Raw genomic sequence first — 18,342 nt, 5'->3', positions numbered from 1 at the left:
TATTACAGCTTTTAAATATTTTTCACCAAATTCTCCATCAAAAAGACCCCCAGCAGAGGAACATTGCTCCAATAATATGGGGTTTTTTTTTTTTTCATTTGCGTATTTGAAATCATCCTGACAAATAACAACTGTGTGCAATGACAACTCAGGGCTCCAGGCAGATGTAATGCATAAAACGGGATGTCTAACGCTATTTTTCCTTTCCTAGGCTTGGGAGAGTCAGAGATGGCAGCGCGGGCTGGGTTCGGGCCGTGACTCTTTGCAGAGAGTCTCGTCCTGCGCAGGTTGCTCCGAGTGAAGCGACCGTCAGTTCATTAGATGCGTTAGGGCACGCGCTGCTTCATTTCTGAGCAGCTCCGAGGGTCAGACGCGCGCTCCGTGAAAGCAACCGAACCGTTTTTCTCTAGCCCTGCGCTCGTCACGTCATCGAAAACTTTGGGAGTAACTAGTTTGCTTTGCTTTTCTTGTGTTTCCTCAGAAACTTTGATGGATACACGGACGGCGACGGCCGAGCTGGGCTGGACCGCCAACCCTCCTTCGGGGGTAAGTGCCCCTCGCCCGGCTGCTCCTTACGTGATCTTGTGGGGTTCACGCTATTCCTCCTGAAACGCCGGTAGGGAGCCGGGGCAGCGGGAGCGGCAGTGCCCGTGGGGTGGCCAGAGCATCGCTGTGCCGGCTGGCCCAGGGCTGAGCATCCCTTCCCCGAACCGGGGTCTCGGTAAAGATTGGAGCTTTTCTCCTGGCCTGCCTGTCCTCCTCCCAGGTGAAGGGTCCGGCCCCGTCGCCGCTTTCCATTCCCCCGCTTGTGCCTTCCCTCTCCCTGTGCCAAAAGACTTGTAATTAGGAAACATTAGCAGGCTCAAAACAGCTTTCATACCTGGAACATCATCCGTAATTGCACTCGGCAGTGCTCTTCCCTGGCTATTAATGTCACTTTTATGAAGTAATGAGGAACAAAACACCCTGAGGCACTTAAAACTTCTTTTTTATATAATATGAGCCTTTGAGGAATGGAAGCATAAAATAACCTGACTCACATTCCCCTGGCAGAGAGAGGGAGAGATGGAGCCGGGGCCGGGGAGAGGAGCGGCGGCAGGGAGGGGATGCGAGCTGATGGACGGGCATCGCGGTGGGACGGGTACGGCAGCGGGGTCCGTCAGGACGTGGCACCGAAGGGGAAGGGATGCCAGCCCTCGCCTTCGGTAGGGTGTGACTGGCTTGGCCAGGTCCTCAAAAGAAATGAGGTTGCACAGCATCACCGAAGCTGAACTACGCGTGCAGTGGGCACGAAATGCTCTCCGGGCACGTCAGAGGCCCTTGAAATGCAGGGCTTTGCCGCTGGATTGCTTTGGAAAAAATCCGAGCCCAGATAAATTGCTGCCAAAATGCAGGGGGGCTGCGTGCAGGTGATGGAGACGGGATATAAATAGCTGCCGGCAGCTGCTGTCGCTGAAAGCCTGTGCGAGGCAGGTGGGGCGCTTGTGGCGGGAGGCAGGGCGGTCTCGCCCTCTGCGGAGCGGAGCCTCTCCCCAGCCCGCATCCCGGCATCCCTCCGCGCGCGTCCCGGCTCCCGAGCCCCGGCCCTGCCTCGCGTCGCAGGCTGCCCTCAGCCTGTCCCTGCCGCGATCCGGTGTTAGCGCTCTGTCGCGCTCCTCTCGACTCGCTGGCGAGTCTTCTCCTTTACAGGAGCCCGTATAAGATCTTCCACAAAGTATTTCAAAATACCAAGTCCTTTATTTTACGCCGCAGCGTGTGTTGGAGAGCGTGACATCCCTTGTGAAGTGCCCTTGCTCGCGGACTGGGTGTTTCTCAGGAGCTCTGGGCGCTTTGAGATACGGAGCATCTCAAAGCATGTTTGGGAGTCCAGGAGTGACCCCCCCTCCCCGGGCATCAGGTCCCAGCCGAGGCGCGTTTTGGAGTAGGCTGGCCACCAGCAATGTCTTCCTCTCGCTCCAGGCATCCAGCAGTCTTTGAGCTGCCCGGTTACAGCGCTGGAATTTGGGATTTGTCCTGTTTTAATAGTTCACAACAAATATCTGAGGGCAGATCTGTGCTGCTGCTTGGCTGATGGCCGATATTCGGGTGAGGCTTGTCCAGAGCGCGGGTGCCGGGGGGGTTGCAGACCGTGCCCCATCTGAGCAGCCTGGCGTGGAGATGCTAAGATCCACGGGGGGATTTCTGCTTGTGTTGGAGTCAGTGAAGACCCCAAATTTAGTTGGTCTTTTCTTGATTTTACTCTTCAGTTCCCGAAAGCAGCCTCCCTGTTTCTTTTTCAGCCCAAACTGCTGAAAGCTGGGGTAAGGACCTGCTCTGCCCTGCCTTCCTCCATCCAAAAATGAGAGTGCGCTAGCAGCCTTGCTTTGGGGCTTAGCAAGGAGCCAGAGCACCGTAGGAACAAGCAAAGAAGAGAGCGAGAAGAGCAGCAGCCGTCTGTAAACGGAGGGAGGAGGTGGAGGGGGGGCTCCCGGCGGCTGCTGGGGCATCAGCTCCTTCTCCCCAGCTCCTCTCATCTCTCCTGGGGCTGGAGGTCCAGGGCTCTGCTGAGCCACCTCGCCCGGCCCCGGGGTTGCTGGTGGCGTGACTGCAGGCTGTGCACAAGAGCAAATTCTGGGCTCTCTGACCCCGGGAGTGGCTGTTTGCCCCGGGGCTCGGGGGGCTGTGGGTGTTAATGTCGGGGCAGGGGTGCCAGCCGTGGCTGTGGTCCCCAGGGACCGGCTCCGGTGGGATGTGGGTTCTCCTTCTGCTCTCGCCCGCTGGCCACACTTTAAATCTCAGCAGAGACGGAGAAGAACGTTGTCTTAATCCCCGTCTCCCCGTGAATTATTTAGTAGGATCTCATCAAGATGATGCTTTTGCTGTTAGAGCATCGATGGCAGCGGCCGCTGGCACCGTGGGGCCTTCCAGCCAGAGGGACCTGCTGCTCTTCAGGGCCCGCTTGCAGGAGCGCTCAACCCAAGGGAGCATCAGGATCCGGCCCCAAAACCCCCCTGAGGGTTTTCCCAGTGGCATTTCCTGTCCTTCCCAGAGAGAGCTCGTTGTCGGGTGTTAATTGGATGACAGGCTGTAATGCAAAGCCCAGGTGGGAAGGGGAAACAATACCCACCCCCTCGGTCAGGGGGGACCTTGCAGCTTTCTGGCGTGAGAAGGTGGCTGGCGATGAGAGGGTATTGAATCCGCGCGTCTCGGCCAGGGCGGGGAGGGGGTTTTTTGCAGCGTGGGATGAGAAGGGAGAGCACTCGGCTGGATGCGTGTGGTTTTTATTGCTGGTTTGGTAAACATCGCCTAACAGCAGCGTGCAACCTTGAGCTGTGATCTTTGCTTAAACTTAGCGGAGCCGAGTAGGTGGACTGGGGAGCAAACGTTCTGCTGCGCTTGGGGGAGGACCCTGCTTTGAAAACCCGATAAAACCCTGCGGTTTTCTTACGTCAGGGCTGTGGTTTATAAGGGAGAAGCTTGGGGAGCGGGTGAGGAACGTGGTGGTTTGACGGAAAAATGGAAGAGGGCGAAAATCGGTAAGGTGGTGCTGCGTCAGCTCTTTGGGAGGACTCGACGTGACGGGGCAGGTTGGCATCGCCCGCCTGCCGCTGCGCCCCCGCGTCAGCGCAAACACGCGTGAGCGCTGCTATAGCATCGCTCCTGGAAATTATGCATGATATTCAGAGTGCTGCTTAAAGATTGCCATATGAATAATGCTGTTATGAGGAGACTGTAAACATGGATTAGTTTAAATGAATGGATTATGAGGTTGTAAATCTGTCTGTAGGACTCTAATGCCATCATAGACTATTCACAGTTTGCCGCTGTCCCTTAATTGAAATTGTAGCCTGGATTATATTAATGCCCTTCTATAAATCAAATTGCAAATCTATATTCTCCCTCTCCACGGCAGTAATGTTTTATTTAGTTGGTTTTCTTTGCCGGGGGAAACGATCCCGTTGTGCCGAGAACCTGGGGTCAGGCTTGCTCTCCAGCCCACGTGCTGGCCCGGGCTGTAATGAAGCCGTCGCCTTGCGTGCTGCTTTGCCTCCCGCCTCCGGGTGCCTGGACCATCTTTCTTCCCAGTTTTATGTCTTCTCAGGGCAGCTGAGGTTGTTGCCCACTCGGGAAGGGTGTTTTAGCATCAGCTGGGAACGATGGGGAGAGGCGTGCAGGGGTGAGAGGGTGAGGATTTCTTCTGGCGCTGGCCCAGGCGGCGTTTCTGCACGTGCGTCACGTCGTGCGTCCACGACCGCGTTTCTCATCCCCTCTGGGGCTTTGGGGTTCTCCTTCCAGCCCTGCCCTGCACGGGGTGAGCAGCACCTCTGTGGCTCAGGGGCTACCACCGGTCCCTCCTCCTCCCTCTCATCGCTTCTCCCTTCTCCTTTCCGCAGTGGGAAGAAGTCAGTGGCTACGACGAAAACCTCAACACCATCCGTACCTACCAGGTGTGCAACGTCTTCGAGCCCAACCAGAACAACTGGCTCCTCACCACGTTCATCAACCGGCGCGGAGCTCACCGCATCTACACCGAGATGCGCTTCACTGTGCGAGACTGCAGCAGCCTCCCCAACGTCCCCGGCTCCTGCAAGGAGACCTTCAACCTCTACTACTACGAGACAGACTCTGTCATTGCCACCAAGAAGTCCGCCTTCTGGACGGAGGCACCCTACCTCAAAGTGGACACCATTGCTGCTGACGAGAGCTTCTCCCAGGTGGACTTTGGTGGCAGGTTGATGAAGGTGAACACAGAAGTGAGAAGTTTTGGGCCCCTGACCCGCAATGGCTTTTACCTGGCTTTCCAGGACTATGGGGCTTGTATGTCTCTGCTGTCCGTCAGGGTCTTCTTCAAGAAGTGCCCCAGTGTGGTGCAGAACTTCGCCATCTTCCCAGAGACGATGACGGGAGCGGAGAGCACCTCTCTAGTGACTGCCCGCGGCACTTGCATCCCCAACGCCGAGGAGGTGGACGTTCCCATCAAACTGTACTGCAACGGGGACGGGGAGTGGATGGTCCCCATCGGCCGCTGCACATGCAAAGCCGGTTACGAGCCGGAGAACAACGTGGCTTGCAAAGGTAAGGATGGTTTTGGGTAGCAAGGCGATTATATTGGTTTTAAGCTTTGCTTCACAGAACGTTCGTCCCCAAACAAGCTGTTTTGGGCAACGTCTGTTGTGAAATGGGCTCCGTGCTGTTTACCTGCCCCGAAGCGGTTTTGCTCCGGGGAGCAGGCAGGGAGTTAGGAGCAGGTGGCTTCTCGGTGCGCTCTGGTCAGCGGCCAGGCTCGGCGAGGACGTGGGTGCCGGTGCAGCTGCTGCCCCGAGCCCGCTGGAAGCCGCCTCTGCGATCTGCTGCCTTCAAAGTGCCGTGCAAGCCGGCGCTCGCCGGCTGAGCCGCTTTCATCTTCCTTGTTATTTCCCCAGCAAAGCTGTGGGAGCCGGGCAGCCGCCGCCGGGCCCGACTGCAGCGAACCCACTCTGATTCTCGGCATTAATTGGCATATTTTTGCTGGTTTTTTGGGTTCCTCCAGCCACGCCGCCAGCATGCTGCTGCCTGCTGGAGTCCTCCGCAGCACGGGGTTATAAATATGGAAATGGCGCTTGCCGCTTTTCATCTCCTTTTGCCATTCTGATGAACGTTTCCCAAATACCTTTGGAGGATTATTATTTTTTTTTTTTTTTTCTATTAGCTTTACTAGCTGCCATTTCCTTCTCCTCTCCCAAATTAAGGTATTGTTTTTGTACGCTGCTTGGAAGGAGGGAAGAGGAGAAGGCTTTTTGCCTGAGAAGCTAAGGCAAACTTAACTTTGCCAGAAGTTTCATCAGAGCTTTCCAAATAGCTTCTAGAAAGGTGGGCACCTCCAGGTCAAGGAAGGGTTGGGAAGAAGGAGGAGAAGGTCCAAGGCAGGTGTCGGAATGCTTTGGGGCTGGTTTTGGGGGGTGATGGGAAGAGGTCTGACTTGGACCTCCTTTGGTGCAGGTGGCAGCACATGTAGCACCAGGCTTGGCCGTGATGCTCCTTGGGGCGGCCACCACGGTGTTTCTTCTCCACCTGTAACTCCGGATATATGAAAATGGCAATTTTCATTCTGGGATTCAAGCTATGGAGAAACTTGTTTGTTCATTTGCTTTAAACCTGGGAACTTACGTAGATTTTCACCGCAAAAAACCACATTCCCGCCTGGCCAAGGTGGGAACGGCGATGTCTTCTGACGACTGGGAAAACCACCAGAGTCCGTGCCTTGCTTTCACATCGAGAAGCATTGCCGGTGGATTCCTTTGAGTTTCGTGGTCGACCCTGAACGTGGTTTTGTTCCCACCAGGAGATGGTCCGTTCCCACGAGGAGCTGAGGCGCTCCATCGGAGGGAGGGCTCTTCACAAACCGGAGCGTTTCTGGCGAGATGTTCCTCTGCTATTGAATAAACTAACAGAAAGTGCACATGGTTTTGTGGCAAGATGACGTTTTTCCCATCACAGGAAAATAAATAGTAATTTTAGCTAAAGTCTGGAATTGGGCAATAACGTTTTGCCAGAAACGTAGGAAAACAACGATAATGTAAAACGGCTGGAGGTTTGGTGGTGTTGAGCTTTCTGTCCGCTGCCGGCGAGGGTGGTGGGGGAAGTTGTGGTCTCGAATGCTGCTAACCCCCCGGGAGGAGCACGTTGACCTACCCCGTGCTCATAGTTTGGGGCAGGGCAGAGGATGGAGGACAGCAGGACGCGAGGGGCATGGGAGCAAACCTGCTCAGGGTGGGCGTAAGACCCATCTCCGCGGCTTTTCTTGGTTCCTTTTCTCGTGCAAACCCCAGACCGGTCATGATGTGTTCGTGCCACCAAAGCTGCACCCAGCAGACCCCCACGTGTTGGGAATTTGAGTTTTCCGTCCCCGTGTCCAACCGTGCTCCCGCTGCTAAAACCAGTCCTGAAAGCCTGAGCCAGGGCTTTACGTTAGGACTGTTGGAAAATTAACTGCGTTTCAGTAAAAATCTGACCTTGGGTTGGACTCCGGCTCCTTGGTAGCTCGTGTGCACCCTTTGGCCATCGAGCTCCTCCTTGTGTCCCCGTGGACCGTGGACACCACGAGGGAAGACCTGAACCTGCTACTGCCCTTCCCAAAGGTGGGCGGGCAGGAGGTGGCACATGGCAAGGTTTAGAAATAATAATTTGTTGGTTTTCTATTGGCCTCCGTGCTCTCGGAGGGGTGATGTTCGCCTGCTGGGATGCTGCCAGGATCGGACCCCGGCTCCCGGGACGCACGTGCTCCTGACATCTCCTCAAAGCCTTTGTCAACCTGAGACGAGCCACTTAACGAGCAAGCCGGGGGGGAATTGTCACCAAGGAAAAGGGGGGGAAAAAAAAAAGAAAGAAAAAAATCCCTCGGTGTTTTAAGGCTGAGAAAATGGGTTTAATTCTTCAGCGGTGGGGAAAAAAAAAAAATAGGGTTGAATTGTGTAGCTCCCCCAGCCGTGTCTCATCCCTCCCGCCCCTGGGACAGCGGCTGTGCCTATCACGGGGCTATTAGACCGGAGCGGCTTCGTGCTGACGGCAGAGCGCGGGCCGCTGAGGGATTCATTAATACCGGCTTTTATCGGCACTTAGCCGCTTGCAAAAGGCACAGGCGGAACGCAATCTTCATCGGGGGGTGTTTCGAGTCCCGAGGAGATTATCGTTGTGTTTTAGGGTCAGAGTGACGGGGGGGTCGTTACCAGCACAACGCTAAGATGGGGGTGGGAAGGAGGGAGGTTTTTATTTATCGATCTGCCCTGTTATTTGTTTCCATCCGGGGCTGGTCGGGGTTTGGCTCTGCAGACCTCCTGGGCGATGGCACGCTGTACCCGAAAACCCGATGGGACTGCCTAGCCCGTCCTCTTCGGCACCTCGTGCCCCTGAGAGCCGTGGGTCAATGCGAAATGGAGGCTGTTATTGAATCCAAAATGAATAATTCATTTGGTGCGATGGCTCAGTTCGGGTTGATATTAAACCCATTCGTCTTGCTCTGCCCCGTCCCTCAGCCTTGCTTTATGGCTTCCTCGCGTGGTCAAGGTGCGATGCATCATCGTGCTGGGGAGGAGGGGGGACGAAAAGCGGGACTGGGGATCGCCGGGCGGCCGGGGAAATCGTTTGAGACCTTGGAGGAGCGTGCTGGGTGGATTTTGCTTGTTCTCCTCGAGGAAGATTATAAAACCCTTTCTGCGCTGGTGTTTGACTCTGAAACCTAATGATGGCACGGTAGCCCCTCGCTAGAATGACGGCAGTTGTGGGTCTCTCAGCTTTTATCCCTTTTGACTTTGAGGATGGGGCACTGTATTTTTGTCAGCTGGAATCGCTCTTTCTCTCTGACCTTCCCGGTACCAGGCGATAACTCAGTTGCCTGGAGAAGCCGGCGCAGGAAAAAGTCTGAATCTAAATCAGCTTTGTGCTGAATTTTTACCTTGTATTTATAAAGGCAGGGAGCAGGGGCGAGAGAGCGGTCCTGCTGCTCCCCGGATTTGTCTCGCTTTCGATTTCCTCTCCCGGCAAACTCCTGTCATAGCGTGGTCGGGAGCCTCCAGCCTGCCGTGGCTCGGGATAACCTGGAGACCTGAGCTCGCAGGGGTGGCAAAATTAAAAAAAAAACCAAACAAAACAACCAAAAAATTCCAAAACCCCCCAAAAACCCAGCACAAAGCAAGACCAAAGCTGGGCTGCGATGCCGAGGCCGCTCCTCGAGCATCCTTGCTCCCCGGCTTTCCCCGAGGCAGCCGCCCCCTCCCCAGCCCTTCTCCAGCTGCCCGCCGATGCGCCGGGCGGTGCCGAGCCTTTGCCAAACCTGCGGGCACGTTTCTTTTGGTTTTCTTCGTCCCTTTGGTTTCTTGGTCTCCTTTCTCCGTTTGTCCTTCCCTCCTGCCTCGTGTCTGGAGGGCTGGCTTTGGGAAAGGGGTGGCAGGGAGGGGACACACCGGTTGAATGCCAAGGGGCGAGCGGCCCCATGCCGGTCCCCCCGTTATCCTCCCCTCCTGCCGAGCAGTCCTGCTGATAATTACTGATTTTCCTCTGTTGATCCATCCCGGAAGGCTGGATTGCTATTGTTATAGCAGAGCATAAGGTTTATAAAGTGATTTTTTTTTTTTAATAATAATAATTACAAACATTTTGTAATTAGTAGTGGAATAATTTGCTAACACTTAAAACAAGGGAAAAGTCACGTTTTCCCCATCAAATTGGTGCTGAGAACTGGGTTGTTTTGGTCTCTCTGGCTGTGCCTTTGCTGTTTCCCCACGCCGCAGTCCGTCTCGGTGCCCCTGCGCCGTGTTGGGGCACCCAGGAAAGGTTTTTTTTGGGTGCCGAAGGGTGCCGTTGGTTGTGTCTGTGGGGGTGGGCTGCCTCGCCGTGGCGCGGGGACGCGGGACCCTGGGGACCATCCATCCCAGGGTGCTGTGGGTGCCCGGGTTGGGGCCAGCACGCCAAGCACTGGGGGGGCTGCAGAAAGACCTTTTTTGGCTTGTTAGGGTGGTGGTGGGGTTTTTTCCCCCAAAATCCGCCGGTCCAGATACCTGCCTGCAGCTGGGAAGCATCTTCTGCCCAGCTGCAGCACCGACCCCAGCGTTTCTCTCCAGCATCTCCTGACCCAACCTGTGAGTTATCCCTTCTTGAATACTCTCTCCTCTAAAATAGGAGAGGAAAACCCGAAGAGGTTAAAAAAAAACCAACCCCAGAACCTGCCTGGGGCAAGCCTCGCCCTGCCCGTCTCTCCTTCTGCCTTCCCTTGGGTTTGGTTTTGCGGAGCCGCGGTGTCCCAGCTTGCCGGGAAGTGTGTCCCTCTCCCCACGCCTGGTTTTGGTGGCTGGCAGAGGGGTGCTCCGGTGTCCCCTGGGCTGCGGTGGCACCCGGCCCCCCCAGCATCCCGGGGTGGGTGGATGCTGGGCTGCCCACGGAGAGCCCCGCTTGTGCTCTTAAATAATTGGGCTTAAAACCCATCGGCTCAGGCTCTTTCGTGGGGACCAGGATGAGGTCGACCGGTTTGTTTTCAAGCCTTTCCGATGCTCCCGACGCTTTAGGTGGCTTTGCAGGGAAAACGTTCCTCCGCGGGTTCGGCAGGAGGATTTCAAGCTTTTCTCCCATTTAGCATCCCCAGGTGTGTGGGGGGAGGCTGGGCAGCGTGCCGGCGCTGCGCTGGGTCTGCTCCTCCCCGGGCACTGCTGCGCCTCTGCTCCCCGGGGCCTCGGGCGCCTGGCAGCCACTGACCATCGAAAAAAGCTGCTTTTCCACCCAACTGAGAGCATCCGCGCAGCCGGGGCACCTTCTGCCTGTAACGGCAGCAGGATGACGTCGAGAGGGTGTTTTATCCCAGGTTTAGCCGAGCCACAAACCTACGACCGCTTAAAATGGACCTTTTCCTCCTTTTTTTTTCCTCCTTTTTTTTTTTTTTTTTTTTTCTTTTTTACACAATATCAAGTTTCCTGCTCCCTTTCCCATCCTGCATCAGCCCAAGCCGCTCTGGCTGGGCTTGTGCCGGGAAGCGGCAGCTCTCCCATCTCTTCCCGAATCCGGCGGGGTGGGGTGGGGGGGTGATGCCGGAGGGATGGAGGGATGCTCCCCTTTTGTTGCAGGGGCTTTGCCTTCTCCTGGCAGCGATCTCCCTGCTTCCACCACTGGGTGGAACAGGCAGCCCAGTTTTACCATGGAAGGAGATGGGTTTGAATTGCTGTGCCTCCAAAAGAAAAAAGAAAAAAAAAAAAAAAGAAAAAGGAAAAAAAGTGTGATTTTTCTTAAATTATGCCTTAATGAAGGTATCCATTAACCCCTGTAATAATCTTGCAAGGAAAACGTCCAGGAAAACCTTGTTAATTTTTTTTTCTAGTGTGTGATGGGTTTTAATGGAAGTCTTAATTAGACGTTATTAGCCAAAATGTTTCTTTGGTGGATTCGGGCCCTTCTCTCTGCCCCGGGGATGGGGACGGACCGTGTGTCCTGGCTGCCGGGGAGGCTCAGCTGGGTTCTGTCCCCCAAAGCCTGAGCAGCGGGGGCCGGGTCGTCCCTGCCATCCAGACCCCTCCATAGCTGAAATGAAGGGAAAAAAACCTGGAAAATGCCCCAGGGAAGGGGCAAGCGTCGCAGGGCTGGGCTGCGCCGGAGCTCGTGGCCTCGGAGGGGTTAGGGAACGACCCCTGACTGGGGATGTATGGCTTAATTTTTCTCCATATCTTTTTTTTTTTTCCCCTCCTCAAATCGTACCATGGGCCATTTATGTATTTCCCTCCCCCCTGTTAATGAGAACTTTTGAGTGTTCTATTGATTCCAGTCTTAAAAGAGGTAGAAGAATCCCCCTGCTGATTTTTACTTTTTTTCCCCCCAGGGGTCTTTTCATGAGACCCTTTTTACAGGGGGGGTGTCTTGTCCCCCCCAGTTTACAAACAGGGGCATACATCTGCTTCCACGCCCTCGGGTTGTTACTGGTCCATCTAGGAAACTTTCCGCAGTAGCCACAGTGCTTGGGAAAACTCCTTTTTTTTGGGGGGGATATCGGGATGCAAGGCTTTGCACGCGCTCGCGGGGGCTGCCGTGGGCACGGATCCGTGAGCATCCCTGCGGCGGCAGGGCTGCAAAACCCACCCGCCTTTTTCCTAACCTCATCCGCTTACAGCACCCCGGGGGGACCCGGCTCCCACCCCGCTGCCGTCGCGTCCGAGGCCCTTTGCTCTCCGGCCGGAGCGAGGATTGTTCTCCCGGACAATGGGAGAGCCGCAAGGAAGCGCAGGATCCGGCCCGCGTCCGGTGCCCGTATTGTGTTCCCACCCTTGTTTGCAAACGGCCAGCACCTGGCAAACCCCGTGACTCAGCCTGGGGAGTTTTAAAGCCTTTCTAGAACTTTTTCCTTTTTATTTTTTTTTTTAATTTTTTTTTTTTTTTAAAGTCACGAGGGAGATCTTTTGCGAATGGCTCCGGCTGGCGCCGTTGTGCTGCTGTTTGCTTGCAAGGGATGGGGGTCTCACCTGCATCTGGGGCTGTGCTGCACCGCGCAGCCCCCCACAACCTCTTCAGGAGCCAGCATCCCTCCTAGCTGACTAGTCATAATCGTAAAAACAAGGATTTTTTTTTTTTTTTACCCCAGCTGGCTAGTAATAATAATAATAAAAAAAAAGAGATTTTTACCCTAGCTGGCCAGTAGTAACAATAATAACTAAAAAAAAGAGGGTGGTTTTTTTTACCTTAGCTGGCTAGTTATAATTTAAAACAGAAGGGTCCCCCCCAAGCCATAAAATAAGGGATGAGCGCTCCCCTGTGCAGGGCATCGTTGGGGAGCCGTGCCCTGGGGTAGCAGTCGGGCTTCGCATGTCTCCTGCAAACCTCCGCTTTGGGAAGCGGGACCTTCGCCGATGACGGTTTAACGAGCGGCGTAAAGGCAAGCTGCCGGGAAGCCACGGACGAGGGGGAGCGAGTCGCGCCGCTTGCACCTCGCCCCGCTTCGCTCTGGCGTCGGAGGGGTTTTGGGCGGGTTGGACTCGCCAGCCGCGACCTGGGGCCCCGCGGCTCTGTGCAGAGGAAGGATGGAGCCCACCAGGACGGAGGAAAAAGAAAACTAATCGGTGCAGATTCCCGAGGTTTTAATTTTCCACGTTCTCCAAACCCTTCCATGTGCTACCCGGGTCGTTCTGCACCCGGAGGGTGACAAACGGAGCGGTGCTGTGGGCGTTAGCTCCGAGTGTGTTAAAGGCGGTTGTTTGTCACGCCTGGCGTCTCGTATCTCGGAGGATGCGCGGGGAGCAGGAGCGCGGTCGTTAAATCAAAGCGTCGCTGGCGTGCTGAAGCAGGGCTGAGGAGCCATGGGAGCATCCATCCGTCTTCAGCCGGTGCAGCGGGTGCGTGGCCAAGAAACGACCCACGCCTTGTCCGTCGGAGCGTCAAACCGGACTGAAGAGTCAGTTGTGGGCGCCTCAAATTAAGATGCGCGAACCCGCACGAGGAGGGAGTTGGTGTCCCCCCGCCTGGGGCTCCCAGCGAGCGCCAACCGAGAAAATGTAATTAATGTTGCGGGGCGGGACTGCATCGCTTAGTTTTCACGTTAATCCCGGGACTCGCCTGCTCATACGATATTTAGCCTAGGAAAATGGTTTTTAGGAAGGAGAGAGCTGTGGGCTGGCGGTAGGAGCTGGTCAGCTCAATGCTCTTGGTGTGGCCACATCCTGCGCGGTCATCGCTGAGCTCCCGTGAGCAGGGAGCGATGCCTGGGCTAACGCTGCTCCCTGGGACCTCTCCAGGGACGATGCTTCGGTCCGTGCCGGCAAAGCTTCACCCTCTCCTTGCTTTTTTTGGGTGAGGGTTGCAAAGCTTGAGGGCATGGGGCTGCGTGCCGTGCGAGAGGCAGAGGGCTCCGACCTCGGATCTGGTTTCTGGGCTCTGCTGTCTAAAACTTGTCTGTAAAAGCGGAGGCATCCTGGGGAACCGATACACGAGGGGAATTGGAGATTGGATTTCTGCTCTAGGTCGACCGGCTTTCCTCTGCTGGGGCTGCAGCCCGGCGAGTCAATTGCCTGTGAGGTGAGACTTGGTATTGACTTATTTTGATCTGATTTTTTTATTTATTACCTAGCTGCATCCAGGCGCGATGTCACTGGGGCGCTTAAAACCCAGCGCTCGATAAACCTGCCCTGGATACGCAGCTTTGGGGTGGGTTGATGGATGCCGGCACGCGGGAGCTGGTCGGCCCCTCGGGAGCAGGGATTGCTTCGAGGCTCGGGGGGCTCGCTCTGTTGCAAAATTGGGGAATCTGTTTGAAAGCTTGCGATGGTTCTGGGCACGCCCCAAAGGTTCTCTGGCTAGACCCCCAAATCTCCCGGTTCTGCCACGGGCATCTGTTCCAGCATGCTGGGCGAGCGGGGTCGGCACTCGCAGCGGGACGGCGGTGCTGGGACGAGGGCGACAGGGCGAGACCCGAAGCTGTCACAGACCTCCTGCCTCCGCATCCGATCTGCTCGTGAGCTCTTCATCGCGTATTATTATTTAAGACAACTTATTCTTAGAGAACCCAAGGTGCAAATTATGTTTCACAGCTAAGAAAAGCTTCCCGAGCTGCCTACTGTAAATCCCCACAATCCCGGGTGGCTTTGACTTGCGTGTTGTAACAGATGTCGAGGATGGAGGAGACTACTGTTTTGTTTTGTTTTGCCCGCTTGTCGCTACCACCAGCGTGGGACACGGGTGGGGATTTCATCAGGGAGAAGCTGGCTGCGCTCAGCGGTGGGGTTAGTGGGTGCTGTCCCACCCTGCGGCGTTGGGCATCTCTCCTGTGCCCGGTGGTGGCACCAACGTGGACGGTGCCAGCGTGTTCGTGCTGTTTGCAGAAGGTCCTTTCCCTGGCTGGGAGCTTTTGAGCAGATTGCCTGCCTTCCCGCTGCGGGAATCGTGGAATCACGGGAAGGTTTGGCTGGAAAGGACCTTCAGAGATCATCCTGTCCAACCCCCGTGTCATCTGCAAACTTGCTGAGGGTGCGCTCAATCCCACCGTCCGCCATTGATGAAGATATTGAACTGTACTGGTCCCAGTATGTACCCTTGATGGGCACCACTCGCTACTGGTTTCCACTTGGACATTGAGCTGTTGGAATGCCGTCTACTCCAGCTCTGTCTCTTGTCAGCGAGCTGTGGAGGATGAGCTACCACAGCTTTCCACCTTCGAGCTTTGAGATGCTCCTCATTCTGTCCGGCAATGCTTGCAACCACCACCGACCTGATGGTAGTTACGTTGGAGCCGAGTTGCGTTGAGTTACCCTGACGCGTTGTCTGGTTTGCTCTCTCCGTTGAGCTCCTGGCAGGCAGGGACCTCGGCTGGTTTGTGCTGCTCGAGCCCCGGTGGCTGCTGAGGTGGGGCCGGCACCTGGGGTCTCCAAGACACCGGCACGGCCACCGTGGGGTGGACATCTTCTCCATGCCTTCCCTTTGCTCTTGACCCGCAAGCCGGACCCTGCCCTTGGGACTGTGAGCATCTTTTGCAAGACGGCGTCGTGCGGGGAGGAGAGGGTGGAAATTTGGCCCCGGCCGAATTTTCCGTTGGCGGGAACGATGCTGCAGGAGAACCTCAAAGGGTGAGGGACGTGGAAGGGGATCCAACTGTTTCATCTTCCTCGCGGTCCCCTCTCCCCCACCCTGGCACTGCAGCGATGTGATGCCCGAGGAGCCCGTCTGATCTTAGCTTTTTCATCTCTCCTTGCTTCCTATTTCTAACTGGTAGTGGAGCCCGAGTGCCATGAAAAAGCATTTTTTTTTTTTGTTTTTCCCCAAGGTATTTCTTTTGTAGTGACCACCATGGTGGTGCCCGGTGGCAGTGGGACTCGGCTTCCGGGGAGTTGGGATGTTCCCGGGACCGGCTCTCCTGCCAGCTGGAGCAGGGTCGGGAAGACTTTTTAAGCTCAACTGTGTGCAGAGAGACGGGATTTGGGAAAGAAACCCAAAATTTCCATGGTCCCGTGTGCTTTCCCGCACTGTTATACCGGGGGGAGTTGGGAAGTTGGGATGAAGGTAGTGAGGTGGGGACTCAGCCAGGTCCTTACTGGGGAAGGGTGCTTGGAAGTGAGTGGTTTGGACTGGGAACGGAGCAGAGAGGGGGAAAAATAAATAACTGGGAGACTGGTAAAACTCTCTGAGATTGATTTTTAGGCATTTTCTGGCTCCAGGAAATTAGGGCTGATAAGAGGTGCTTGGGGGGAGCAGGGCAAGTCAATGGCAGCAGCCGCCCCTTCGCTGCTTTGGGTGGGAAGGAGGTGTTACTGAAAGGGAGGGGAATCCTACGGACTACGAGAGGTCCTCGGATAGAGAAATAACAAATCGCGCCCCGCTGCAGGAATTGGGGCTTGCTGCCGAAAGCGCTGCCCCGGGGGCGGGAAGGGAGCGCGTTTCTCCAATCTGCGTGGGATGGTGGAGGCGCAGGGTGGGATGGTGGAGGCGGTGTCCAGGCGCCAGGGCCGTGGGCGGGCGAGGAGGTGTGAAGGCAGGAGAAGACGGGGCAGGAGAAGATGGGGCCTCTGGTCCCCCGGCCGGTACCGTGTTTCCCCCCACCGCTCTGCGGCTGGGTCGGAAGGCGCCTTTCCTCCCAGGAACAGTAATTATGGCTCGTTCTGTTATAAATATTCATAGGGGAGCTCTCTTAATTACTTTTCTAATTAATTCCATGCACGGGGCTCTTGGGGTGGATGGGGGATGTGGGAGAGCAGTTGCGCCTTGGTCGGGATGTCTTCCTCCCCCCCTTTTCCAAATCCATCCCTGGGCACGGTCCTCAAGCAGTCAGCCAAACCCCAGCCCCCGCGGCTCATCTCCGCCGGGATGGGGGGGTGTCTGCTCCGGGATGGGGCATCCCAGCGCAGCCCAGTCCCTCCAGTGCCGTGGCACGGACACGAGCAAACCGTGTGTCCGCGTGTCCCTGCCCGTGCCGGGAGCTGAACCTCTCCCCCATCCCCATCCCGGTGGGGAGTGACTCATCCTTTGGCGTCAGCACTAACGAGGAACCACTTCAGACGTAATTAATAAGCACTTGATGCTCTCTAGATAGAGGGGATACTGCGTGGCGTGAGCTGGCGAAGGAGGAAAAGGTGCTTAATTAGTCCCTATTAGGAACGGGAGGTGTTTGCTTCCCAGCCAGGAAGGGTTTGTGGGAGCCCAGGGCGATGCCGCCCCCATTTCCCAGTCGGAAGAGGGGGGGTCTGGAGTTAGGGAGTGCCCTCGGTGGTTCCTGAAATCCCCAGGAGGGCTCTGCGTCGTCTGCAGGGGGTTTCTAACTACGGGCAGCACCTCTGCCCCGGGGGAAGAGCCGCTGCGGGACCCACCACGACGAGTTTTCGTGGCATCGCTTTCCCGCTCGTTAGGCGGCTCGATAGCTCACGTGGGCGTCGAGGGGTGAAGGCAATGTGCTGGGTGAAGCAGTACATGAAGGTATCGGCTGCTCCGTGCGGCTTCCAGCCCGTCTCCATCAACTCCTGGAGGCTCACCTTCCTGCGGTTCACAGGGGACGTAACCTCGCTCCGCCACTCCTGTATCGAGCCCGATGCCCGCGGTGGGAGCGAAGCATCTTCTGGGGCTTGTGTTTTCGGGACGCGAGTCCTGGCCTGAATTTTTATCCCCCCAGTTGTTCGCTCCGAACTCAGCGGGAGGTTCATTGCGGGTGACGCTGGGGATGCATCTGCTCACCGGGACCAGTCCTGGTGGTCCCCTCTCCGGCTGACGGTCTCGGAAAGAGCCCATGGCAGGCTGCCGCCACTAAGTAGGATTTTAAAGAAGAGTATGAGGAGGTTCAATAGCCTCAAACCGCTGCCGAGAACTTCTTTCCCCTTTGTTTGTTGACTCAGAGTAATAATCTCGGGCAGTGTTAGGACGGTGAGGAGCATCGGGTGCCAGTCACCGCCGGAGCCACGTGGCTGCTGGTCGCTCTGCCGCAAACCTCACTGCGTACGCAGGTTGTCTGGTGTTTGATCAAATTATTTAGCGACCGGTCACGGAAAGTGGGTGCTCAGAGGGGCAGCGCTCCATCCTCCCTCCTCCGTAGATGTGCTTTAATTCCCAAGGGAGGGAGTTAAAAGCGTGGGGGAGAAATGGAAAGGGGCTGGGGGGTCTCCACGAGCTGTGCCGCGTGCCCGCCAGCCGTGTTTCACCCCTGATTTCACGTGCGAAAGTGAGCAGAGGGTCGGGCATCGTTATTTCCGTGGCTGGTTTACGGAGGGGCACCAGCGTGAGATCGGGCAGCCTTGGTCCCATGCAGAGCCGAAACTAAGGCAAAGCAAAAGCCGAGTAGGAGAAGATTGATTTTCAAAAATGACCTTGAGAAGTGTTGGTTTGGTGGGGTTTTTTCCACCCCCCCGTTGACTGTTTTGGAGGGCAAAGCAAGTTTCCCCGCTCCACGGCAAGCTGGCAGCCCCGCGGCGCCGTCTGCCCAGGACGCGTGTGCTCTCCCCGTTCTCATCCAACGGATGGATCCGGGACAGATTTCATCTTTAGACCTTCTGAATCCCCCCAACCGTGACAAACGGAGAAAGCCAAGCCCAGAAATGCTGAAATGGGAAGGTGGGTGCCGCGGGCAGTGAGCAGCGGGACGCGTGGGACCCAAAACCGGCTTCTTCCGTGCCCTGCTCTGGGCTTAAACTCCTTGTTTAGGGTCACGATACCAGCTGGACAGTTGGTGTCGAAGCTCTTCTGCATCCAGACGCCCTTAATTTTCCCAAGCCAGCCTTCCTGGAGGAGAAATGCTTCCTCTGGGCGAGCACCGGCCACGTTTCACTTGCGGGAGCTGTGAGAAGAGGAAAAAAAAATTAAAATAAAAAAGGAAAAACCCTGAGAAGGCAAAAATCACGTTGAATTTTACTTTTCCTCCATGAATAAACCATAGCGGGCTGGGCTCTG

At 56.1% G+C, this 18,342-nt stretch overlaps 1 protein-coding gene across 3 annotated transcripts in view; it reads left to right on the top strand.

Moving 5' to 3' along the window:
* Positions 1-18,342, top strand: part of EPHB1 (EPH receptor B1) — an 80,139-nt gene that overhangs the window by 25,950 nt on the left and 35,847 nt on the right. For all 3 annotated transcript variants that reach the window (XM_075760733.1, XM_075760734.1, XM_075760735.1), the window contains exons 2-3: positions 482-546; positions 4,374-5,055. In XM_075760733.1, the coding sequence (XP_075616848.1) occupies positions 482-546; positions 4,374-5,055 (747 nt within the window). The remainder of the gene's footprint in view (positions 1-481; positions 547-4,373; positions 5,056-18,342) is intronic.

This window comes from Balearica regulorum, chromosome 9 (genome assembly GCF_011004875.1).
Source record: "Balearica regulorum gibbericeps isolate bBalReg1 chromosome 9, bBalReg1.pri, whole genome shotgun sequence".
NCBI lineage: Eukaryota > Metazoa > Chordata > Aves > Gruiformes > Gruidae > Balearica > Balearica regulorum.
The sequence above is the reverse complement of the archived record's forward strand: the minus strand, read 5'-3'. Positions and strand labels throughout refer to the sequence as shown.